We start from the raw sequence: 27,741 nt of genomic DNA, 5'->3' as shown, positions 1-27,741 counted from the left end.
TTACATTTGCTACAAAGTAGGTTTACTTAAAATAACGGATTGGTTAGGTTTAGAAAAAGATGATGGCTTCAGTTATATAAGTAAGTTAAGTACCTACATTACGTAGACAAGTAAACATTGACTTTTGGTTTCATACGAAACACGAACAACGGCCTCCTGGGTGAAAGTCCTATGTTTGTTTGACCCATTCACTACCCTGACCTTCCGCCCAACAGGGACTTTGGCACTCTTATGTTGGGTCACCTTTCTTCCTTGTTTGCTCCCTTGATAATGACTTCGGACACTAGAAGTCGCCACCTTACAACAAACTTAAATATGGGTTGTAATAAGGTGCAATCAACTTATACAGATGTTTAATTGGTAAGGAAAGTCTGGACATTTTAATGATTTTTTACACAGGGATCACATACAAAAGGGTTTCCCCCAAACATTTGTAGTCTAGGCAGAAAACAGCTAATCATATTGCAAAGCTGCTGTTTGTTGAAGTCTACAATTACACTCCCTTTGACCCTCATACTGACCCTGAATCCTTCTGAGCTTTGTCATGAATGCCAAACAGGTCCATCTTAAACATGAGGGATGACTGAAAGCTCTCTAGTCCCATTGAATTATACATATCATATTTTTCTCCATGTTCAATTAATAAGGGCTATTGAATTTGTGACCATGCGTCAAGAATAATAATTACGTTATTTCCTTCAAGGATCATTTGCAGATGATTTATGCTTTTGAGCCACCAAGAAATTCAAGAAAGAGGGACTGGGAAAAGAATCAATACATGACACAGTATGGTATTACTTCATGCCACCTTCCATAGAAAAGAAATCATTCAGGCAGATAGAGGTCTGTGGAGTCCACCCACCTTATAAGTAAGAGTCATGGAGGACGGGGTGGGGCCACAATACAAAGTTTGATAATCTTCTAAGGCAATGTGCTACACAGGTGACTCTTCTTTATCTAGGAGATGAGCTAAATTCAATGCACAATAATTGTTCTTGATTAAGGGTCAGTTTAAATGTGTTTGTGTGTGTGTGTGTGTGTGTGTGTGTGTGTGTGTGTGTGTGTGTGTGTGTGTGTGTGTGTGTGTGTGTGTGTGTGTGTGTGTGTGTGTGTGTGTGTGTGTGTGTGCTAGTAGGCTACGGAGGGATCTGCTGGGGATGTTTGTTGCCGTGCCTCTAATGGATGGCCACATTTGAGGCACTAAGAGCTAATAAAGAATAATGGGCCTGTAGCTTCACTGGGATGGAGGGAGAGCTATTTTGAGTTCATGAGAGAAAGCATCATCTCGGGGATTAAAGAGTATCGACCAATGAAGAGTAAACACTGCAATGCCGTGCCGCTGGCCTATTTGGTAAAGTTGTGGATGGAAGAGATGGACCTAAATAGGTGCCGCTGTTAGTGGCTGTGAGGGTCAGCAGGGATGTCATTAAGGGATGCTGAGAAGGGCGGCCAGGTGCCTGATATGTCTGGAGCTGTGTTACCACAGCAGGAGACTGCAGACTGGGTGGCAAGAACCCTGGATATCCTGGACATCCTGCAGGCGGAGAACAACACCTCTTTTGTGCCATCCAGTGCACATGGCTGGGGGGGAAAGGGGTTGAGAGCTTTTGGCTTGGGTAGGGAGGATGAGACAAGCCCATATCTGTGTGCCAATCAGTATTCCCTTAGCCCCTCCGGACTTCTCTAAAACATAAACTGCACTCCTTAATGAATCTCTTCCCCTCACACTGGCCTTTATTGCGAAACCATATCGTAAATCAGGCTAAATACAGAGGCATTGGCGGGGCAGAGTCAGTCGGCCTCTTTGTGAGTGCAGAGGGACATTTAACGGTGAGTGAGCTCCGTTAGGACAGAGGAACAAGTGGATACAAATCCAAGCAGGACTCATTGGCCACCTACTGATAAGATCGCGGTTAGAAATAATACAATTACACAGCAAATGGGATTATAGGGGAGGATTACATGGTTGATAATAAACAGTTTATCACTGAAAAATAGAATTCAGATCTGTTAATGTTATTCACTTTTTAATGTTCTTCAACCCTATCATAGCTCCCCCTCTTTAAGTGTTATCACCACGAAATCATGTTAACACTGTACTCAAATCAAGGAAGCAATGAAAAACAAATTGAGAGAGTATTCAGCACAGGCAGAGCAGAATGATTATGGATGGTGACGCCTGTCTGTGTTTGAAGATGAAACACTGTGCCTCTCTGATGAGTGTGAGGAAGAAGCGGCCGCCCCTGATAATGAAAATGGGTGTGAATCAAGCCCAAGCATGTCTTTCTCCTCCCAGGGTCAAGGTACATCAATACAAACTTTTACAAAGCCAGCGGACATAATTACAGAGTAATACACTGTAACTTTGGTCCACTTAAAAAGTCTCACAAGGATAGGTTGTTACCTAGAATTGAGTTTAAGCCCAAATCATGAGGCTTTAGAGGGTTTGCTGAGAAACCTGGGGATGATAGTTAAAACATTAATTAAATCAGTTTATATAGCTGGTAAGATTTTCCCCCAAATCCTTTATTTTAAGCAAGGTGTGAACAACAGCGCTGGTAAATGAAAGAGTTATGTAGTGTCTCTGCATGTTTAAGTGCCTCCTTATCCAACCCTGCTCCCTCCCCAAATCTTCTGGTAACCCTCTCCCCAAGGTCACCCACATATAGGATGATAAATTCCGCCTGGAGCTCTCCTGACAAGGCTGAATCCCTTTAAATGCAGCCGCACTGCGAGACGTGGCTAAGCAGTGTTTATGAATCTAGTGTAGGCTTTACTCTGAGTTCTTTTCTAAGCTTTCTCTTCTACTGCGACAGACCCTAGGTTCATTGCTATGAAGAGACGTTAATTATGCTGATAATTGACCCTGATGGGATAATACTGTGCAGTACTACAAAGTGTTATAAACTGTAAATGCTTAATATGAATGTCCTCATTCTAAATTGAATGGTGCATTCAGAAAAATTGCAGAGCAAGATTTGGAGGCGGTATGAATTTATTCAACGTCTTTAAATTGAGAATGGAGAGAAACAGGTGGAGATTCACTCGAGGCAGTGTGAACTGAGGCGAAGATGTGTCTTCTCAAACTAAATGTTTCATCTTGAGCAAGAAATTAAGAGTTCTATTCATGTGCAAGAATAAGTCAGGAGAAAGTAAATGGGATAGTGTAAAATACAAAAATAAATAATAACTTTTGAAGAGTTTCTAGTAACTTAAAGAGTCAGTTTGTCTCATCCGTCAGTCAAACAGATACTCAGTCGGTACTTTCAACTGGAATGACCCCCCGAGGTCGGATTTCCAACTCGGAAAGTTTAAACCAACAACCCCCGAGTTTAAATTTAAAGACAGCTGCTCCAGTAAATAAGCTCCTGTAATAATCCTTTTATTAACACTTTTTACTATTTGTTGTCACAATAAGTCAGCCACATAGTATTCTTAGATGTATGTATCTATATATATATATGGAAGTGTTGTCATAGTGTAATTTTCATTTTTCATGTGTATATGCAAACAAAGCAGGGTGTGCTAACAATGGCTAAACGTAATTTCGACATCCAAGGTAAATGGAACGTACCATAAAAACGATGTTAAAATGCATTAGCGTACGTCTACACTATTCAGCTACAGACAGGAAGGTTTATTCCCAATCAGAAGATCAGACTGTCTTCAGCCACAGCCACACTGTAGGAAGAAAATCAGAACTGACATGTCAGTGTTTTCAAATTAATCATTTTACCTCTGCTGACTCTCTTCCATCACAGTTTAGCTTGTGACTTATGAACGTGGCAGGCTGATATTGAAACAACAATATGACAGGGAATGCTGAACTTATTTCAAATGACATTTCACGGATCTTAAAGGTTTAAGTATTTTCTTCGTATTATATTAATTTAGTAATTTAGTTTCCTTTTTTATTTTGGAGAAAACCTTAAAGCCTTAAGTTACCACAGTTTGAGAACCAGTGAAATAATGGATTGCTTTGAAGTGCTTGTGTAAAGCACCATCGTCTGAGATTTGACAGTTGGTAGCCAAACCACATTAGTTGTGTCCCACTATTACACTACATACTCATTAACTCAAGTATCTGAGTTGTGTGCATTTAGTATAGTTGCAGTGACAAAGTAACAACATCAAGCTAAAGATCAGTCAGTATGCACACTAAAGCCAGAAAAAGTGACCGTACGGATACACGCATAGCTTTGTGCCCAGATTATGCACCTTCTGGCAAGCAAAAGTGGAGTTGGACCCTAAATGCACTTGCATCATTCACATAGACCATGTGCTTTAGATTCACCTATGAAAACAGGTCAAGGTCCCTCCTTTTTGCTCTAACTCTGTTGTCCACATTCTGCACTATACTGTACCAAGGGGCAAAAGAAAAAAGCACATAGAAACCCACAAATAACACTAAAGGGATCTTTAGCCTCTAAATCCGGGGACTTTATAGTTGAAACTACACACATGCAAATGCACTATCCTCATTCTAACATAATGGGTTGGAGGAGTGTATTCTCCAGTGGGTTGTGTGTATATCAATAGATAAAGCAAGGTCAATGTTTTCGATTTTTCCTTGGAAAAATCCTTGAAAAATTAAAAAACATGCTTTTTCTAATTTCTTCCCTTTAGAGATGTGTCCATTCACCCCACGCTGTCTCATTCCCTTCTGAAATGAGCTTTTATTGTGGCTCCAGATGGACTGGCTTTAAATCTGCAGTTTAACCTAAAATCACCATGAACAAGTAGATCTATTTTCGGCCATGGAAAGAAAGCTATTAATGCAAGGGGAGAGAGATGTTTGTATTTCAGACTAGAACAGAAAGAAAAGCAGCATGCTTTCACACTCACTGACAAAATCTGTTAGTTTTAAAGAAATATTTCCAACTAGCAATGCAGCAGGGCACATTTTGTTTTCAAAGCCTCCCTCTCCAGCTGCCAAGCTGAACTTTAGTTCAGTGACTGACAGCATCTCGCTCTACATGCCAGCAAACCAATCTGTAGTAATCCTGGTAGACTAGACGATTCCTCTTGAGCCAGTCTTCAGACGTGGGCTTTCTAACGTGTTTAAAAATGTAAGGAAGCAGAGGCTAATTATAATTTTAGTTCGACAAACATTTCTTGGATGCAGAGCTCCTCTGCAAGCAGAACAAAAAAATCTCCCTGCTAGAGTTAATCCTCAGTTGCACCACAGGTTTTTCTGGCTAACTCATGTGAGACTGAACCTGTGGAAAGTAGAAAATTGTAGGGGGCAGCCAAAAATATGAAGCCTTAGACTCTTGCTGTAAAAAGATAAGAAAAAATAAGGTAGTCTTGACATATTTTATTTACCCCGTTAGCTATGACACCTAGCTGCAACGTGAAGGTCACCTGACCAGTAAAGATAGCCAGAGGAGTTAATTTCCGTTAGCTAGTCTACTTTAAGAACTGTAAGAATCAATGAAATGCAAAACATTGTCCCTGAAACATTGGATAAGAAAAGTTTGTTGTATGCTGCATTCTGCTTGATGAACGTTACTGTGAATGTGGTCATTCTGGTGTAAGTGAACGACACGCTCTCTCAGTTTAACTTTGTTTAATAGGTCGCCAGCTTTGTATAGAGCCTTCCAGCCAAAAGGCTAAAAGACACCGTAAAAAGGCCTTTATATGTAACGGGAAAAAACCCAATCTGGCAACACCAGCCGCATGTGTCATCAAAAAAAAAACAGTACGATCCTCGACCCACATCCCATGAATTGCGTACAGTAGCAGCTCCATTGTCATCTCCCAGGCACAGCTGGACAACCTGGTGGCATATATTGACAGAGACCTGCAGCCTTTGAGTAAAGTGGAAAGCCAAGCTTTTATAAACTTAATTTCAAGTTCAACCTCAATTTCCTACCTCAGCCTGGTTCCTGGTTTTACTATTCATGGAACTTGTTTGTTGATCGCATATATTTTGCCAGGATAACAGTATTCCTTTTAGTATATACTGAAATGGAAAATTATTAAAATTTAAAAACATTTGCACCTTAAAGATTACTGTCCTGTTTTTCCTTTTTATAATTCCTCATTAAATTGACCATTCAAGCAGCAAGTTTTTCCTCATGGTTTTGAGAATATACTGTAGGTGTGAAAGCTACAGTCGCTACTAGTGTGGACTTGATGGACCGAATGGACAGCAGCAAAGTGTTAAAGCAACAATGTGGAAATGCTGTCCCCTCAATTCTAGTGTTAACTGTGGTTGGATAAGGATTAAAAATTGGATATGAAGATGAAATCTGACGCATAGTTTTAGTGTTAAAACTGATAAAATAATTGCTGTCTAAGGTTCTATATAGACTGTGGCAATAATTTTGTAAATAATGCTTGCAGCAACAACAAAAATAACTATGAACTAGTTAATTTTTGGAACTTTGAATTGAATTTTTAACTAGTTCATGTACAAAGTGAACTTCCCAACACTGACAGTAGCTAGCTTACACAGCCTATAGGCTAGTACATATGTTAGCAAATTAGCTCACAAGTGCTACCCTTGTTGGTCAGATGACCCAGGTGTCCATGTCTTTTTTTATCATTATGCAAGTCGCAGTGCTATATAAATACTGTCAAAGTATCAAAACGCTCAATTCACAAAGAAATGCACACAGCCCAAACTGTGCCTTTAACCAAGCCGTCAGGACTTCTGTACGTTGTGATGTCACAACTATACTATGGTTGGAAAGTGCTGCTACAGTGCCATCACAGTCATTCCCAGGCTGCAATAATGGCATTGAGAGTGGAAACACTGACCAGTCAGAACAGATAGAATAATGTGTTTTTTAAACATTATAGCATGCAAACATGTTTAAGGAGAATCCAAAATACAAGGACCAGAAAATGAGCATATGTCCCCTTTAACTAAGAGTCCAAAGATAAACTTTAAAGGGACTGTGATGTGTAGCAGTATTACTGCTGATAAAAATGATCTCTGGCCTCCACATATCTTCCACAAGCTCTGACATTATACTCTGAAAAACAGTAAATACTCAGGTGGAAGAGTATATTATCATCTATTCCTTATCAACTTTGTACTGCTGCAGTGGAGTTGCTCTGCCTCTATCAGACAGCTGAGGTTAGGCTGTGCTTCCAGGTGTAAAATATTACAAACTGTATAACTTTGACACAGCTGCTTCCCTTCATAAATTAGATGATGCACTAAAAAATGTGCTATAAAAACATCACCATATTAACAGTGTTGCCAAAAATCTGTATGCCTACAGTCCCTTAGACAAGACAGTGATATCTTATTAAATGAGTTACCCAATAAAAAAACCTGTTCATATTTGAGAAGTACAAGATCCAACAACATGAGCACGACCTGCAACAGCATTTTCTTATTACGTGCAGTAGCGAGGCTGTTAACAGTACTGTAATTTAGTTTCCATTCTCCACACCAAAGATTTCAGCCTTTCATTTCAGTGCACTCATACTGTCTTATTCATAAACAAACCAAGCATGAAATCACATGGACTGACAGCCAACTGGCTCATTGGATGATTCTGGTGACTTGTCAGCAGCCCTACATACTGTAACACCTGTGCAAGAAAAACAAAACAAACATCATTCATATGACTGACAGCGGGTCGTTCTTAGGTGGTCTGAACCGTAAAGAGATAATGAAGACATAGTTGGAGCCGCACTCAAGAGTACAGCGTGTCAGGTGAATTTGCCTGGGTAAGTTTCAAAGAAATGTCATATGTGCATATTCAGTATCAATAAATTCTGTGACTGGTCCATGCTGTTCACGTCACACCACAATTTGACTGAAAATGGATTAAGCCCTAACTTTGTTTGGGGTTTCAGTGCAGCTGTTTTGACTGCACCAAAGCAGTATTTAGAGCAGATTAAAAAGTCAACAGTCTAAAGTTAGATTTCCATGTCTTTTTTTATTATGAAGCAGATCTAGGTGCTTTATAATACTATAAAAGTATTAAAACACTCAATCCACAGAGAAATGCACACATCCTCTATTCAGAAGCTGTGCCTTTAAATGAGCTGTCAAGGGCTTCTGTAGAGTCACAAATACTATACTATACCAGTCAAAAGTTTGGACACACTTTATCCTTCAAGTGAACGAGAAAGCGTGTCCAAACTTTTGACTGATACTGTATATAGGTAGAAAGTGTCACTAGAAAGGGCTGTTACAGTCATTCCTCGGCTGCAATGACGGCACACAAACACCGAGAACGCAACTTCAAATCAGAGCAGACTGGGCAGTTTCAGGAGGGGGGCTGAAGAGGACAGTTTCTAAAACGAAGCGTTTCAGACGTTATTCAGAGTGTGAATACAGGTATATTCAGAAAAATAATGAAAACATGTTCTAGTAGAAATCCAAAATATAAGTATGAGCATGAAAATGAGCATAATATGGGATCGTTAAGTAGATAATAGGAGAAATGTGGAGGAATCTCAAACCAGCGTGTAAAAATGTGGCTAGACTGGTTCAGTCATACCACAATTATGAATGTGATTAACTCAGTGACCTCAAAGCTGCAGTTCTCTACATCACAGCTGTCCAGCTGAAACAGCATAAAGTAGCTCTGTGTCCTAGAACATCAAGAGATATACCAAAAATAAATCACAAGTTCACTCCCCAGTTCCAGATCCCTTATCAAATAATTGATACAATTTTCCTTCAGCCTACGGTTTCATGTTTTATGTACTTTTTGTATAGAGGATCTGTACTATTTTTTGTATCTTAGTGTTTGTCTCAGAGGTGAGCTCATGTTTACTGTGCCATATAACAGGAACATAGAGGGATTCTTCACTTCTCATCTGTCTTCATTCACAGGAGGCTGCTGTCTCGGAGATCAACCCACCTCTATATGCTGGACAGCTCACAATATATTTCCAGACACATTGCTCATTCAGACAAAAGTTGCCTTGTCGGCATGCAGGTCAGATACTGAATATTTCTTTGGATGAACCACTCTGGCTTCCATCTCTGAAAAGACCTGACATGCTAGTTGTTTTATAAGTCGTTTCTCATGCAGTACATCTTCTCACTGTTTTCCCTTGTCCTTTGGCATGGATATTGTTGAAGCGATCATGCTTGCTTCAAGAAATCAGGGTAGTACTGTTTGGGTGATAAACTTTTTATCTCTGTCAAAGCAAAATACGCTTGTGTTGGTTCCAGAAATGCTGTAAAAAAATACAACCCAACAGAGAAATGCCATGTATGACTTTGCAAAGTGTCAACTGGCAAAACCTTGCTGTTTCTTCACACTTGCAGGCTAAATTAGCCATCCTACACATGGCGTGTGCAATTAAGGATGGGGCACTGATTACATCACTCTGAATTTCAGCGGTTGCCTTAGTCCCAGAACATCTAATTACAGGGCCTTCACACAACAATCTTCAATGTTCTCCAAGAATACACAAAAACAGCATGAAACCAGACAGCAATAGTAATCAAATGCAACCCAGCAGGGCATTGAAGCATTTGCCAACTGCTTGTTTGCACTTATCTCTGACTTATACAGGGGAATAGTTACTGTGTCCTCTAAGCAAATCATATCTAGGCTCCCATCATACACCCTGCCAAATGTTTTTCAGAGCCATAAAAACATTCAAATCAAACCTTCATATTGTTTGCCTTCTGTGCTGAAAAAAATGCTTGTATCATTATTCAGATTCATACCACTCAACTATATGTAGTCTAACATGCTGCTGTAGAGATATTGCTGCTGAGCTTTTAATGGATGCAGAGACAACCACCACATTAGCCTCCCTCCACTGCCCGTCAATAAAGGTCAGAGTCAGTTCTAAGATTTTACTTAGCACCTTTAACACAGTCAATAATCTGCCTCCAGCCTACATTTCTGAACTTCTAACCCAGGGCCCTGAGTTCTCTTTAATTAGTTCATAATTATGTCTTGTATTGAGGTGTATTGTCGACATTTTGTAACCTAAAAATGTTTTAATGAACAATCTGCTTAAGAAAACCACGCTAGCGAGTCCGTGAGGCTTTATGCTAAATGTTACCAGGCTCACAATGACAATGCTAACATGCTGTAAGGAGGAATAGTGTTTGCCATGTACCAGGTACTTGGGAAAGAAAGTACTGGATAAATTTGACAAAAAAATTGACCTGATGATGGCGCTAGATGAAAAGTGAGCGCAATTCACCCTGAGGAGGACATGCATTTCTGTAGTGAGCCACCCACAACCCTGTCTCCTAAAAATGACATTTCCATTGAAGGAAACTGCCTTCTAAATGTTTCAAGGGAAACATTTCCCAGCAACCAGCGCATGTTGTGATATGGTCGCTGTTTTAAACACATGGTAAACGTTGTGAATTGAAATAAAACTACTTGGTTAGGTGATAAAAAGAGATCGTTGGTTTGAGGTTTGGTTTGATTTGCAATATATTTGTGATACATCAAAGGTAAACGTAACATTGGTTTCCCTCAAACAATTAAGAATGCAGTTTTGTTGTAACTATGGGTACGTCGTGTTCAGGAGACAGAGCTGCCATTCAATATTTGTTGAGATATTTTACTCTGAGGGATCACATAAGTCATTAGGGATCATGGATGTCTGTACAAAGTATGATGAGATATTTCATTCTAGGCCAAAGTAGGGGCAGAGAAACCAACTGACAGACATTGTATCCATAAAGCCATGATCCTAGCATGGCTAAAAAAAAAGATTTGAATACACAAATTCTAATTCTGAGTAGGTTAGGAAGACAGCATTCAGTGTTGCATTAACATCTTTATACAATGTCATTCAGAATTTGAATTAAACTGTAATTTTTATGCTACCGCTTCATTATCATTTGGGTCGTTCTGTCTCAGCTTGGTGTGGCTCTTTCCAATTTGTGTGAAATTGAGGGCCTCGGGGTTAAGAGGAGACTCTGCAGGAGCAGATAGTGGTTCAGAACGAGCTGTGGCAGGATGAGCTAACTGCCAACACTGCCGCTCCTGGCCAGGGCCACACCACTGAGCACCACAGGGCAAATGACTTACTACTGCCACGCTGTCTATGTTGTGACTGAACAAATGTAATCCTCTCTTGTCATCAGCTCACTGTCCCCTAGCATGAGAGAAACAAAGATGCATGAACAGTCCGGCCGGCCAAAAACCAAGGACTGTACGCTGCTGGACAGCCAGGGCAAAATGACAGCGTGAAGTCATTTGAGGTTGAAGATCAGTATATAAATACAAGCTCAGGATATATAAATACAAGGACAACAGGTTTTTTTTAGATCCAGAAAGTTAAAGTGTGTAGGAAGACTTTTGTGCTCTTTGTCTATGAACAAACTCACGCTGACTCAGTGAGTTCACTCGGGGGAGTTCATTAAGTTAGAGCCACTCGTGCCAGACTAAAACTTGTACACTGATTGTACTCTGAGGTGGCCATTACTTTCACACTGATTAGGAACTGGTGATTGTGTCAAGACCGATTGAGGACGCACACAAACACTGGCATTCCAATTACACCAAGTACCATCTAGTCAATGGTCAGAGTGTAGTTCGGGGCATTTACATTTAACTAAATTGTACGGAATGAACAAAGATTGAAAGATTGTTCTGTATTTCTGTTCGGTGTTGCTTTTAAAAATCAAAGCAGCAAAGAGACATCGGATCCCATAATCAACACTGCACAATCAAAAGGGATTTCAGCTCCCTTTCACCCCTGTTGGTCCATTTTGACTGCATGCGTTCTATGTAGCAACCGAACTGTCTTACACGGACAAAGAAATATTGATATATGAAGAATATAGTCATCAAATATGTACAATCTAGTTTGTCACTGAATAGGTTGATATTTAATACATTTTTAATTAAACACACAACATAAGAACATGTGAGATAAGGGTGCCTAAAATGTGGTTATTAAAGCTGCTTTAATCAAAAAGACTTGGGGAGTAACAGAATATATGACATGGCATTATGTAATTAAGACCCAAAAAACGGAAACTGTATTCTGTTAAATGACAGCAGGGGAAAGGACGTAATCAGATAACCACTATGTTAATTAAAAATGGGGATTATTAGCAGTATTACAGTTTCAAAATACATTTTTAAATGAAGAACGGTACAGCTACGGCTATAGCTTGTTATCAGTTGTGCCTATTTCGATCCATCTGAACCAAGATTTGCCCATTGTGCTCTTAACTTTAACAATAAAAGCCTGTTGCATAGAGGCAACCCAATAAAATAGTTTACACTACCATGCATATGCGCGCACATTTCACGAGTCTCACACACCACCACTCTGATCTCAAGTGAAACCAATGTGGTCGTAGGTCTGAGCACCTGCCTTAATTTTCTGGATGACAATACATTTTTCCTTAAAAAAATACACTGAGCAGAGGACACATTTTTGATGCAAAGAATCAAAGTTAGGCTTTGCTTGCATCTCTGGAAGTGTGTCTGTCTGTCTCTCCCTGTCCATCTGTGTGTCTTTTCTCTCTTTCTCTCTCCTTTTCTTCCTCCCCAACCGGTGCAGACAGATGTCCGTCCTCCACAGAGCTGGGTCTGTCTGACGTTCCTGCCTGTTATAGGGAAGGTTTTCATTGCCACTGTACTCTACAGAGGAATTGTTGGGTCTATGTAAATCATAAATAAGTCATTGAGTGTGGTCTTTACCTACTCTGTAAAGTGTCCTGAGATAACTTTTGTTATGATTTGACACTATAAATAAAATTGAATTGAATTGAATTGAATCCAAAAAAGGTATCCCCATTTTCTCTCCAAAGCTGGTTGCATTGTTCTGCTGTTGTTCAATGTTTAACAGGTCAGTAGTAATTGTATCTGAAGAATTTTTGAAGGAAACTCTCCCAACCCGGATAATGTGTAAAGTGCAAAAGATCACAACCTCAACTGACTCTGCAATTTCCCATTTTCGCGTGTTTAGCTCATTGTTTTTGGTTTTACAGGTTAGCCCGCAACTTTACTGTTTAGATGCCCTTTCACCGCTGTCATCAACCCTGTTTGCAGTGGCAGGCAGCTGTTTTGACAGATTAAACCACTGTTCACAATCTACCCAGCACAAAACAGCACAGACAGTCAAAGTTAGCAACTGGCTAATGAGCATAGTGAAGCATTTAGCAGCTAAAGAGGCAGATATTTCCCCCAGGAGTTTGCGGAGACCAAAGCAGCTAGAAGGAGAGTGAGTGTTGGACTTACATTAGCTAGTGTCGTGAAGCACATGAATGCAAATGATTGCTAATGTTGCTCCGCATCTGCTGGATGCAAGGGGAAAGTTTGCAGGGCAGGAATGTGTCAGTGTTGTGTTTACTTATGACTAGGATACTGCTGGCTATGTGCTAGATATCTTACAGTTTTTTAGGGGTCCTTGGTGGACAAAGAATGTAGCAAGGGCTATATGTGATGTTTATGGATGAAATGGCATTTTACCATTAATACATGTTCACATAACCTTTTAGAATGAAACTTATCTAAATGAATTGATTTGAAGTTATTTGCTTATATTTTATTACCACTGTGATAGTGCCTTGTTGCTCTGTCTGTGCATTGCTGATACTTTGTTCCTGTATAGCAATATTATAACAGAAATATCATTGTATACTAATAAGACTGTTGATGGTTAAAAAAACAAAAAACAAATGATAAGCATATACATTTGTCTGTGAATTCAGATTAATGATGCCATTATTTTGAACAGAAACAAACCTCAGTCAAAGCGAGCCACCACAGAGCTGAAATCTTAAACCGATGCCACGCTGATGTAAAGCCCAGACTGGCTCTGACAATAAATATGTTGATTTCATACAGTGAGTTTTTTTTATATCCAAAAGAGTTTTTACATTAGGCTAATGCTCTTTGTTTCAAATTATAAAATGTGCTGTGTCAGAGGCACCTTTCCATCTACCACAAGTCATTTCTCATGCTGCTGTGCATTGGTTTGCTGTCACAGATGAGAGGGCAGAACAAACCCTTTCTCGTTCCAGCTGCGGCAGACAATAGTGATTATTCATAAACAGAATGGACTGCTCAAGGGAAAAAACTAATATATTTTTAAAATTAAAATTCAATGGTAGTTTTAAGGTTGCTGTTCAGCATTCTGCTGCATGAGCACACCACTCTGAATCACAAAGAGGCGCACGGCTCCAATTTTAACATAATCTAGACAATCAATCAGCCACACCACAAAGAAGTCAATGGGCCTTGACAATATGTACCTGTCAGATCATTGCCTCTAATGCATTAAGCTCTGATGCCTCTGATAGACAGCGACAGCACCACACACAAGCAAGTGCACCACTCTCTCAGATGTAGAGACAGCCTTTTGTCCGGCCACCTGCCTGTGATTACTTAAATCAGAAATGCATAACCAAAAAGGAGTTATGGATGCATCTTCACTGACAGGAAGGAAGCAAGAACAACAAAAAGCTATGCTATAAACGGCTGTGGAAGTAGGAGATATACCTGTGATACAAAATAATTATTTACAGCCTGTGCGATTTCAAAGGTCCCCTATTACAAACAGTGAAAGTCTATTTTTATTATAAAGCAGGTTGTGGTGCTATATAAATACTGGGAAAGTATCAAATCCACAGAGAAATGAACACAGAAAGTATTCAGTTCTGTACGGTTCTGCTGTTACAGTCGTTCCCCAGCTGCAATGACGGTGCAGAGACACATACAGTAGATCGCAGATGTTAAAGACCCAGAAACACTGACCAATCAGACCAGATTCATTCAGACAGAGGGTGAATACAGGTATATTCAGACAGACAGTATAACATAATGTGTTTTGAACATTAAAGCAAGTAAACATGTTCTAGTAGAAACGCAAAATACAAGCATGAACCTGAACATGAGCTGAATATGGGACCTTTAATATATAATGTATTTATTGATGACAAATTATTGTTATTGTTATGGTTTCCTATTCACATCTGTGCTTATAATGAAGACCCACGGTTACAAGGAAATTAAGTTCTTGGGTGTATTCATATTGTTAAGCCTTAATGCAGGATATATGAGGTTAATATCTAATATTGTGGGATGCTGCCGTAGAAGTTTTCGTTTCCAGAGAAAGCTCCCAGGCTAATGGCATTTTATTAATGTATTGGAGTAATAAAAACACAATCTACTTCTTAGTCTGGTAGGTTTTTTTGTTTTGTTTTATTTTTGGGAATATCCCTCGACTCAATAGCTTTGACATTACAATAACTATGCAAATACTGTATATTTTTTGCCCCCTTTTTCATGCAGAATAAAAATGTTCAGCTGTTATTAAAAGCAGACACATATTTACAGTACAGGCTGGAAAAATAAGCATACAAAATAAATGCATAGGGTTTTTTAGGGAACATTATCTGCAGGTAATGAAGCATTGTATCTCGACAACACCATGAAGATGTCTCTTTTACTTTAAGACGTTAAGTTTTAAGAATGTTAATGTTTAGTAGAGTTATATTTTCTTATCATTAATATATAAATTAAAGCGATTTTACCTTCCTTGCATGTCTCACACAAGGCCCACCACAGCGATTTCCTTGTTTATCAAATATAGAAGTGCCCTCCACTAGGAGTAGTTTGCAATAGGCCGTTTTCAAAGCATAATTAAACTAAACTCCTGTTCTCTCCCGGTCCCAGAAAATAATCTCAACACTGACTCTCTCTCCTGTTTATCTAGTAACGTGTTCTGTTAGCCTAGCTCCCGAGCGGTAGAGCTAATGTGGGTAATCCAGTATACGTCAGCCAGACAGATGTATCTCCCTCACCCCAACGTCACATCAATGTCCTTTTTTGGTAAGAGGAAATAAGGAATCAAACTGACAACATGGCGGCTCCCAGAGGCGAACACGATTGGATCAAGTTGAGAGAACGGGCCCCGACGGAGAGGCTACGTCCACTTTAATACAGTCCATGGTGTCACAGTGATTCCATCCAAAATCCACCCTCTGACCTCTGACGCTCCCCCAACAGGTGCACTGAGAGAAATGCTGCGTTCCAGTGTCATGAAAACTCAGAAGTTTCGGACCTCCAATTGGGCAAAGTGCACTGAAAAGCCTGGCCAAGTGGAACCTCCTACTAACGAATTCTGGGGAGATCTACCTACCCTGAATTCACAAGTAGGATGCTCCACTTTGACAGGCATTCCAGTGCACTTGGCGTAGTTGGAGGTCCGAAACTTCAGACTTCCCAAGGCACTGGAACGCAGCATGAGCACCGCAAGTGAAACAGAGAAATGGATGACAGGCAGGAAGCTCGCCAAATCATTTTTATTCAAATATAAATGATTGGTCAGACTTTTATCAGAAAAATTTGATAATTGAATTTTTATGAGTTATAAGACCTGATGGATTTTCTTTTTATATTTTAGTGTGCCGTACGCTTATTAGGAGCATTTTAAGATTACAAAAGTGTAAAAATGCCAGAAAGGTAAGAATTGCTTTAGAAGAAGAGTATTTTGATTCTGCTAAAAATATTTCTTCAGAAGCTTTGATGTGATCTGTTTAGTGACTTTTCAGGGAAAAAATTAGCGGTAAGATTCTAAGGAACACATTTTGTACTTGTTTCATTTATGGTGACCAGAGAATGAATCTTAATGACTTTCATAATCTTCTGAATTTCCATATAGCGCCGCCAGTAAGTTTTCACTAATCCAGTGAAATATCTTAACATCCATTTGATAGATTAGCACTTTTTACAAAGACATCAAAGGTCCAAAGAGGTACCTACTGACAACTACTCAAAAAACTACTGGGTGGATTGACATTTAATTTAGAGCACACAATGAATGGTAACAATTGTGTGCTTTTTTAAAAATATTATAGCATGTTCACATGTTTTAGTAGAAACACAAAATACAAGGTTGAACCTGACACTCTCACAGAACGGCTTGCACAGCTTCTTAATCTTGTTTTAACTTTATTCAATCACACAAGTTCTTTTTTAAATCGTGAGGTCTAAATCTGATACCTAGCAATAGGTAATTGAAATTTCCGATGCAGCCGGAATTCATGATTAACAGTGAGTTTACATTACAGTTTGAGGCAGTCTGCAGTCTGACACGAGCTGGGGGTCTCTGGTGTTTTCCCTCTGTTGCACCAAACCTAGTTGACGCAGCGCGACTAGAACAGAGTCTGGCTGTGAACTCCCCGACAGATTTATGAGGGGGAAGTCCTCTGTTCAGACACAACTATCCACTGATGAGAGAATGCACAAACACTGCATCAGCATGTTTGCCAATTATTACAATGATCCTCCACCCACCACCCCCTCAGGCACGCGCGCATCCACACAAACACACACACACACACACACACACACACACACACACACACACACACACACACACAAACACACAAAAGCTTTTACACAGATTTCCTCCATTCACCTTCCCTAATCGTGAAACTTGATTAAATTGAATGTGAGATCACGGCAGTTATAAAGAACCAATTAACACAGGGCAGTTGTGCTTTGTTGGAATAATATAGGACATTACACTGATGATATATGAATTTATGGGGGCAAAACCCCTTTTTTGACTCAGTGATTGGAAAGCTAAAATGTATGCCTCCCACACACACTTTAGGTATAACGATCATGATAGAGCAGCACAAGGGATTTAAATGAGAGCCCACCTACTCAGTGCCTTTCATAAAACAGCCATTAAACAAACAAAGGTGCACAATTTGACACACAAACCAATGGCGTAAAACATTTGTGATGGTTGGTAATTACACAGTGAAGAAGTGCAAACTCAGCTTATGCCATGCTGCTATACTCTAATTCCATTTCCTTTCACCTTTCATGAAGAGAACTGCTGAAAACACCCAAGCCACGCCAAAATTCGATTTGAGAGAAGGGACAAATCTGCCTCTTTTTATCAGTGTCCACCCGCACAAATCTAAAAAAGTGCTGCACAGTGTACTCAAGGAGCAGCTATAGCTTTCATAAGAACACTACCAAGCCAGGGATTTCATGTTCTATCCAACGAACCAGCAAAATGACAATACTTTATCGAATGCAAGCTCACTTAAGACAGAGGCTCATTTAAGTCTTAACGACCATATGCTTTTCATACACGTATAATTGATGAGCTGTATAAGGATTCGGTTTGCAACAGAATTCAGGATTAGTAGTTCTCGATGAGATTTTCTGGAATCTTCCAGTGCAATCAAAACACACACAGAGAATGGCTCATCGTTCTTTTATCCTTTCTTCTTTTTAATCCGTGGTTAATCTGTGAAATAATAACGACAGCATAAGACTGGGATCAGATTCAAATTTAGAGCATCGCACCGATACAATTTTATTTTGCATGTGTGGACTAGCTGAGCAGCACAACTTGTGTTGCCGAACCTAATGTCAATGATGTGCATTGTAAACATTATCACAAGGTGACGCCATATTCCTCTGCTTTGTCCGTGGATTTACTACTTTGAATTGAGCCTCTGTATGAAATGTGTCATGTAAATGGAGTCGCCTTGCCTTCAATGCAGTTCATGCAACACTTAATATCAGTAAACATTTAAGTGGTCCAATTAGAAAAACAACTTTAATGTGCAATAAGTGTAAGTACGACTCGATTAAGTTCCATTCATTCGTAACAAAGGGCCGTTGAAAGGAGCGGTATCGTTCGCAAATGTAACATCACTCGCAAACAAAGACAGAGGCGACTCCACGCGTTTTTAGTTGCAAAGCATGAAGACGGTACGGTATCAGTATTGCGTGCTCAGCTGGAAGTTAGCACAACAATCTCATACAGATAACTATAAGCCCATTGATTTGTTTTCCTTTTCCAGTGAAAAAAAAAAAACATTTTTTGTTCATGCAGTATGTCAGCTCTCTCTCATTTATCGGTCCTTGCTTGCTCAAGGACATGAGTTAAAGGGCTTAAAAGACTGCCAGGGGCAAGAGAAAAGGAGCTGGATGTGTGCCACAGCCCAGAGGGTGCAGGACCACAGCGGCAGTGGATCTTTCTGAGGACAATTACAGATAAATACTCTCCACTGAGAAAGATCCTAAACGAATCTCTGCTGGGTTAATAAAATGTTGGTGTGCCATAAAACCCTACCGGACAAAGCCAATCCCTTGACACGGATATAGACGCATGAAGACAGACATATAGCAGGGACAAGAGACAGCATGGGCTGTGTGCTTAGTGCTTAAAGATGTAGACTGAAGGCTATCCTTGCTTGATCCCCTTTTGGATCTTGTTAAGCTCAAGGATAAGACGAAGGGAGGGAAGATTGGATATTCCACTCAGGAATACCAGCAAGGTGTCTCACCAGAGTATACCTAGCGGCTTCAATTAATAGAACGACCGGACTGTTTTTAAAATGTAAGAAATACGGGCAGTTCTCTGAAGACAGAAAAATACCCTATTATCTTCACTTTATCATGATGACATTTTATTCTACAGATTTTAAGGCAATTTATTTTAGGTCTAGTAACTCTCTGCCTGATAACACTTCCAAACAAAGGGATAGTCACAGTCACAGAATACCAGAAGGTTTCCCTCCCTAATTATGGCTTCATTATGCTGTGCAGGCGTTTTTCGAGCATGGATTTGATCCTCTCATTTCCTGGAGTGTGTTATCAATTTTCATCACTATTCACAGTGAGAGGCTGTGTCCTGCAGCTTTATGACACACAATGCTCAATTAGGATCACACTGCGTATGGTTACTGAGAGGCCTTGGCATATGGCAAACATCATTACCATACACTTCAAGCCAGTGAGTCAGCACTCATGATAGAGGCGCTGTCAAGTCATCCTCTCTGAGCTGTGAGAGAAGCATAATCAAGGTGTACGTGCTCAACAGATGTGTGAGATGCAGTTTGAGTGTTTAGCATTGACTTATTGGAAATGCATGACCTCAAAAATCCCTTGAGAAATCATTGTAGGTGTTTCTTTTTTTTTGGACCATAACTGATTTATGATTGCCATTAGGCTTTTACATGAATATAAGAAGATGTTTATGCTGGCCTCAGGGCAAATAATAAGGCAATACACAGGTACAGTCACTCGAAAAAGATGCTTTGCAATTGATAGTTGATATTCTATTGAATATCTGAGGCTGCGAAGCTGAACAAACCTTTTTTTTTTAACTATATTGAGTTACATTTGTTTAATAAGAAATAAAGCTGCTAATGGCGAGTAGAGCTGCAACAATTAATCCACTAATCAGTTAACAAAAAAACATATTTGCCAAACATCTTTGATAATCAAGTTTTTGATAACGAAAAACGGCAAAAAATGCTGTTTTCAGCCTCTCAAATATGGAGATTTCCTGTTTTTCTCTGTTTGATATCATATTAAAATATATCTTGGTTTGGGGCTGAAAAAAACAAGACATTTAAAGACATCAGCTGTGGAAAACTCGGATGGACACTTTTCGCTATTTTCTGACAAACGATTCATGAAAATAATCATTAGTTACAGCCCTAAAGCCAGGTATTATCCAGATAAAATCTCCACATTAGTGGACAGGATACAGTCACCAAATAGCATCTTAGGTTCAACACTTTTCCCGCGAGACAGTAGAGATTCATTAGCAAGACACCAGCTGCCCCCAGATATACAGTCTGGGTCCAAGACAGCCAAAGTAAATGCTGTTTTGCTCCTTCTGGCACTAAACGACTGATGCAGTGTCATGTGCAAATTAACATTATCCTTGTTTAAGTTAGACGGAGAGAAATTCCTGTAAAAAAACAGATATCTGTTTACAACATGCAGTAATTGTCATCCTTGTCATGTTGTGATCTGAGCTATGGAGATCTCTCTCCACTGCAGGTCTCTGTAACTTTTCCTAGAATACAAGTATGGGCTTTGAGACTAATGTTGATGTTATAACACGACGAGCTGAGAGGTAAAACCACAGTGATTCTGTTGCAGAGAGAATCACTGTCATATTGAAATATTCATGAGTTAAATGTTATTTGAGGCCAGAGCTGCTCTGGGTATGTTGTACAGGTGCAGTGGGTTTCTTGATACATGCTGTAGAACTGAACAGAGATGAACTTAATTAGATACCATGCAAAAGAACACTGTGTGGCACATGCCTGTGTATTTAGATATGAGTTAAAGCAGACTGACAGCCACAGTGTCCCATGTGGGATTTGTCCCTTATATCAGGCTTGAACTCGTCCTGTGTGTAGCTACAGTGTCTGTTAAACTTCTTTATGACTGACAGCATGTTCTTTGTAAGAAAAACACATTTCTTCAGTTGAAACAGTGCACCACAATGCACCCATCTAGGCAAATTGGCTGATATGGCTTACCTCCAAAAAGTAACACCACCGACTGAAGAGCAAGGATGTGCAACATGTTTCTTTGAGTCATTAAGCAAACAAAAAAAAAAATCCACCCAAAAATTGTATGGAAGCCTATGTGGCTTAATTCAAAGAAAAAAATCCGACGTGCAGCATCGTTTGTAAATACAGTGAAAAGGTGCCTTTGCTGTTAAAATTGTCCTGTCTTATCCAGTCATTTGCAAATGCTAAAGAAGCACAGCGCGTGTGCAAAAATAATTTTGAAAGCCTTCTCACTTGACTCTTATCTAATTGTTTTGTCTGGAAAATTCAACAACGGAAGAGAGGGAACTTGCGCGAAGCTTTGCATCACTCTTTGAAGCATTCTTGGAGGAGAAAGAGCTTAGACGCCTGATAAAACGCGTAAAGTCAGTGTGAGACGTCTATTGTGATACATCTTCACAATGAGTCTCGCTGAGCTCCAGAAGAATGTTCTCCTAAAACAGCCAGAGCGTTTTCAATCCTTTGTCCTCAGTTGGTCAGTCCCAGGCACCTGAAGTTGACTGCTATACAGTGCGTAAAGTCCGACACTTGGGGACGAATAGAAGCAGTTCCCACTCAGCAGCATGCGTTAATATGTCATATGACAGTAAAGAAGTTCTAATTGCAACACAGGTCAACGTACATCCACACCCAGGCAAGTCCTGAGCGCAACTCCAGCAGCAGCACGCAGCACGCAGCAGCAGCAGCAGCCTCAACAGAGCGCGCAGAGCTCTGATCCCGGAGCCAAAACGTTATGCCGCCACTTCTAATTACACTTTGGTACCAAGTAGCTCAAATCATCTGCAAAAGTCCGGTTTCGAGCCTTCATCTCTCGGTGTTTATGTAGACAGGCAATAGGCTACAGTTTCAATGGAGCTTACGCACTGTCAGCCGTCCAATGCGCATCGAGAGAAGCCGAGCAGGAGAAGAAAGCCTCAAGCAGTGACAATAACTGGTGTTGGCACACACGGGGAGGCGCGCGGCGCTTCAGCAGCACACCAGTCTACCCAGGCAGTGGTGACAATACACACACACATACAGTATACGTATGACACTTTGACCAACTGAATTCACATCCGACGCAAGAAGCCTTCAGTTCATCTTCAGACGGGACGCGTTTTCACCAAAGTCACATCTTCCTCCTCACCAAATGTCTTACACTTTCTCACCGACGCCGCCGCACGCTGGGAACAAAATAATAACTTTAAAAGTTGTTGCAGAACGTGTCCACTTGATGACATGATTGCACCACTCAGCAGGCACCAGTGACCCCTTGTGGCCTACAAAGTGAACTGAAGTGAGCTGCTCAGGTGTGAAGGTGGAGGACAGGAGGCAACAGACACTTAACACTGGACACCATAAAGATCCAATTAGGATCCGGTGATGAAAGTTACTGACAGGGAGGAAATGGACAATTTGATGAAATCATAGTATACTGATGACGTCTTGACTCTGACATATAGTTATCCTAAGAGAGATCGGTCCAGACACTTTCCCCCAACCTCCCCAGGTAAAAATGTTTCTTGCTACATCCCCAAAAATGATAACAGAGCCATATATGCCCTATTTCAAAGTGATGCCTCTATTCCATATGTCATGGCATTTTGGAATAGTCTTTTTTTTTAATTATGTGTACTTGAAGAATATCTGCATCCTCATAAATACCTAATTGTGCATGAGGTTATGGAGGTGTCCTTCAAAATGATTCATTCACTTAAAAATGATCCTGTAAATCCCCAAAAAAGACAAGCAGGAACTGCTCTTTCTGTGATTAATATTCAGTTTTACACCTTGTTGGAGAAAAAAATATTATCCGGCACCTTGGTATAATCAGTAGTTCTGGAATGTACGCATATGTCTATGATTGTTTGTTGTACATCTCCAAGGGCTGTACAAAAGGTTGTTTTACTATTCTGGAGCCATAGCAGATAAGGTGGTCCTTGGTCCTTGAGACAGCTCCCTATACTATGTGATGTTCTTTGCATTCTTCGAGCTTTTGGTATCTGACTGTGTCGATTAGATTAGTTTAGATAAGATTAGATTAGATTAGATGAGATTCAACTTTATTGTCATTGTGCAGAGTACAAGTAGAGACAGCGAAATGCAAACACGCTGTATCGAGAACTCCTCTGATCAAACATTTGTATTCAAATATATATTCAAGCAACGGCAGCTGAGGCTCTTTGAGCTATTCTTTATTTATCATCGGGAAAAATCGTGACTGCGTACAAGTTTTCCACATCACACCTATTTTGTCATTTTTCTCATACCAAGATGTTCTGGCAAGACCTCTGCAGATGTCGCAATCATTCTCCATTTATTTAAAGGCTTGGGGAAAATGTGGTGTTTAGTTTCCTCAAAACCCTAGCAAATACCACACATCTTTTTGATGGATGTAAGTGTAGTAATAAAAAAACTCATCTTGTTGTTTTCCTGAAGGATGTTCAGTAATACATGAAACAAAGATACTTAATATATGTATGTGATATAATACTTTGGTCAATTGCGCTGTACCTCTGGCTGGTTTGTTACTGATCCATTTGTATACTGTATACTGGATCTGTGTTATGTTGTGATAAAAAAGGGCACCCACTCAAAGCAGCACGTGGCACACGCATTCAACTCTATAAAAAAAAGGAAAAAAAGACGCAATCCATTAGTGTGTTCAGTGATGGAAGTGACAGTGAGCTTCTAGTGTCCTTGTTGTATTTTAATTTCTTCATTTTCATTCATATTCCTATTTAAAGCCCCAAGAGCCATATGCTCTACTCTGCCATGCATCTGGAATATGTGTAGTGGGCTAATAGCAGCCTTCTGATATATTCTAGCAGACTACCTGAAGATCACAAGCTCCGTTCAACTGATAATGTTTTGCACCAAACACTTATTATGGGTCATGCTGCGTTCAGTAAACTATGGCTATGAGGCCATAAGTCATACATTACTTTATGGGGACCACTGTCATGTTTACAGTTTCTCAGTTTGAAAGAATTTGTTGTGACTCCATAATTGCTGATGATAAATTATTCAAAATTAATCATCATCCACAAAATCAGCCCAGAAAATGATATACGGTTTATTACTGCTATCTAGTAATTGATTAACTGGTGAGTGAGATTTGTCTCTCTCTGTGCAGGCCAGATGGTGTTGTGAAGGAAAGATAAAGAAAGATCCATGGATGCTGAAAATACAGAAATATCAGATGAGTCACCCACCAGCCTTTTCATTCTTTTCATGAGTGTTTGTGTCATTGCTCCGCTTGTCTTCCACGCTGTGATCACTGGAAGGCGAGGAGCTAATATTACATTACTTTACTTTGGTTTGTACTTTGATTGTGGACGAGATCACGCTTTTGAGATGTAATTAGTGTAGGTAAGCGTTTACAAAGGAAAACCATGTTCATCAATCAAAACATGATCAAACTCATAATAACCTGACCATTTTAAAACTGAAATGTTATGTTTAATATCACAATACCAGCATTTAGATACAATACTAGTATTAAAAAACGTAATTTCTTTAATGAACGACCTGCACACACTACTGAAAAAGTCACTGTACACATGCCAACAAAAGTGGAGAAACCATCGCTAAACAGAGGAGGGGGTCTGAGACACCACTTATCTCCAATTTACAATGCTGCCCTTTCATCCCTTCCCAGGAGATTCAACAATCTAACCTCAAAGGACAACTGTTCACACATGGCCCGGGTGACCCCAACGACTGTCGTTCAGACTCAATAGAGCACTAACGAAGTCGAAACCAAATGCCCACCAACGACTGTCACTCTAACGACGGGCGTGGGCACTTGGAGCACAAAGGGTGTCAGTGACATCATCGGCCTTGTGAGAGGTTAAATACCTGGATCGCCACACCAGTTAGTTGGACCAGTCCCAGCCTGATGAAGCCTCTTGGATGAGAGGTGAAACGTCTTCCTAGACAAACAACCAGTCCAGTTGTTTTTGACTGAAATTGCTTTGCGGATGCCAACACACAAATTTTCCCTGTTATTTAATTTGTGCAGCATGGGTTGAAAATCTGATCGTAGCTCTGCTTTTGTTTTTATAGCTACGGTACTGTCGATATTATCGAATGCGGATATCTTATTGTTTTACACGTGTAATGCGTTCAGTGTAATGCTACTGTGTGTGGAGATATGAATGCATGTTCTGACTACAGGTCCACCGCGCTCTGCTGTAAAAGCATTCAATTTATATATTTTAGTTTCAAGGATTTCTGTAGCTTTCAGGCTAAATCTCAGCCACCAGTCAATTTCTCACTTAGCTAAACTAAAGTACATCAGCACTCTTTATATTCACACAGATAGTGTGTGGACATTAAATTGTGGTTACGGCTGCTGCATCTGTCCTAATTTTAAGGCATCCTTTCTAGTTGACTCCAAATTTTCTCCTTAAGGAGCCAAGCTTTTGCTTCCTCCTTAATTTGTGCAATTTGATCATGGAAAGAAAGCCACTCTTGCACAGCTGCAAAAAGCATCAGAGGGACAAAAGTGTTGATGTAGAGCAGCCACTTCCCTAGCTGTAATGGTGGGCTGGAACATCTCTCACACAAAGGCTGGTAGCTGTCCAAAAGTAGTCAGTCTATAGCCTGACACTCAAAACAAATCCCTTGAAGCCCACGCCACACTGAGGTCCATTCAACAGCTGGAAATCAGAGAAAGCCCCAGACAGAGCCCGAATGGATTGGGTTACATCGTCTGTAGCTGCAAGTCATTTAAAAAAAAAAAAACAACTAGGCTAACCCGTCTCAGTCTTCCTGCACATGCTAAGTCCATTTCCTAGGCTGCTATAAAGACTCACACACGATCCATTGCCCTCTTAAAGATGATAAGACATGTTAGATTTGGGGGGAAAAATGTAAGTTTTGTTAACAGGTTGAGCAGCTGTTGGCAATATTTAAAGACATATCTAGGAAGGCAAAAATACAAACAACTATCTTGACACGTGTGAAGCTTAGATCCGCAGACCTTTCCGAAGGACAGGTTGTAAGACTTTGATGTCCGGAGAAAGGGCGGGAGTCTTTTAAGTCTTGAAAAAGATCTGGAAGCTTTCATAGCTTGAAAAGAAGCCGAAGAGTTAAATGTCAGATACACAAACATAGAACATTTCAACTTCAGACACTGGTCATCATATTATACTTGGTTTAGCAGTTTAGTTTTCCTGCAAGGGCACAGATTTTCTCTCAAGAATACAACAATTGCTGGTATGTAATGCATATATATGTGTTTTGTTGAATATTCAGATATTAAGAATTGCATAGGGGAGAGTAGAAATACACTACAGGCTGTGTTTTTGAACTTCCCCACTGCTCCCCATGACCTTCAGTGGGTCCCTGGGGTACCATTCTATCCTCTATATTATACATAATGAATCTTCCCTTGTGTCTTCTTTTGGGTGGTATCCTTCATCTATGACCTTAACCAGCCTCAGTAGCTTGTCCTCCAGTCAGTCGGTAGACAGGAGGCCCAAATTCATCACCACCTTTCATTCTCCTCTCCACGCCTATCTGATCTATGATAGCATTAATAATAACCTCTGCAGAATGCCCTGTCGCCCTGTGTGCCTTGCCCACTCCCGACCTGTGCAGATTACCACCAGCCATTCACAGCCCATTAAAACTGTATTTACTTATCATCCTCTCTGGGGCCGTCACTCTGTTTTTAAGACTGAAACCCAGAGGGAAGGAAAAGAGTGACCTTCCAATAGCCCACAGTACTGTAAGGCACTAGTCCCAAATTATGTGTCCTTTATTTTGATGCCTGGAAGCAATGTTAGTCCCTTCCCATAACAAGATGTCAACACTTTGATCACTCATTTTATGGGAGGTAATGTGCCTTACTATTTATTAGCTTGGAGCAGTAACTTCCTGGAGTCATGGAGTCCCGAAACATGGAAATGAGTTAGCATTTTTGCACTTCGATTCCCTCATCTTGAAGTTAATGGGATTTTGGTTAGATGCTGGAATTAAGCTTCTGTTGTTAACACAAGCTCATTAGATTCTCAGATTTTGTTCTAGGACATAAAATATGTTAGTAAATAACCCACTTGTGTCTTAAAAGAGGCAGCTGTGTGTCTAAATAGATGAAGAGGTTGTCGGTAGAGGTGGCCTCAAGCATCTGGGGACCTGTTTCAAGAGTTGTCAGGCCCTAACGTTGGTTTGTAGTCCCCCAGTTAGACCCAAGAAGAAGAGGAGACTTCAGGTAACTTCTTGTTTAGCCTATTGCTAACATGAATGTGGATAAAAAAATAAAATTGTACGGCTCTTCTAGACTCACCAAATGTTATTGGACCGAACTGAGTCATTTCAAAGAGGTTGTGACACTTAAAACAACGGCAACAGTCGCGACCATAGACTGTGTGATAGCGACCGTGATGGATTAGCTATGGCAGAGCCAAGACGTAAACACAAGTTTAACTGGTTGCGATTGACAGCGAGCCCAGTCACAAAACATGCAATTTTTGTGACTGACAGTCACACAG

General features: G+C 40.2%; 1 protein-coding gene across 1 annotated transcript in view; it reads right to left on the bottom strand.

The window, feature by feature from the left end:
* Positions 1–21,290, bottom strand: part of LOC310945542 (transmembrane protein 132C) — a gene marked incomplete at both ends in the record, with an annotated part of 144,696 nt that extends 123,406 nt beyond the window's left edge. The window contains one exon of the mRNA XM_083911669.1: positions 21,230–21,290. Coding sequence (XP_083767795.1) covers positions 21,230–21,290 — 61 coding nt within the window. The remainder of the gene's footprint in view (positions 1–21,229) is intronic.
* Between the last annotated feature and the right edge of the window lie 6,451 nt (positions 21,291–27,741).

The sequence above is a fragment of the Echiichthys vipera genome (assembly GCF_963691815.1).
Source record: "Echiichthys vipera genome assembly, chromosome: 4".
NCBI lineage: Eukaryota > Metazoa > Chordata > Actinopteri > Perciformes > Trachinidae > Echiichthys > Echiichthys vipera.
Note: the sequence above shows the minus strand (reverse complement) of the source record. Positions and strands in the feature narration are given on the sequence as shown.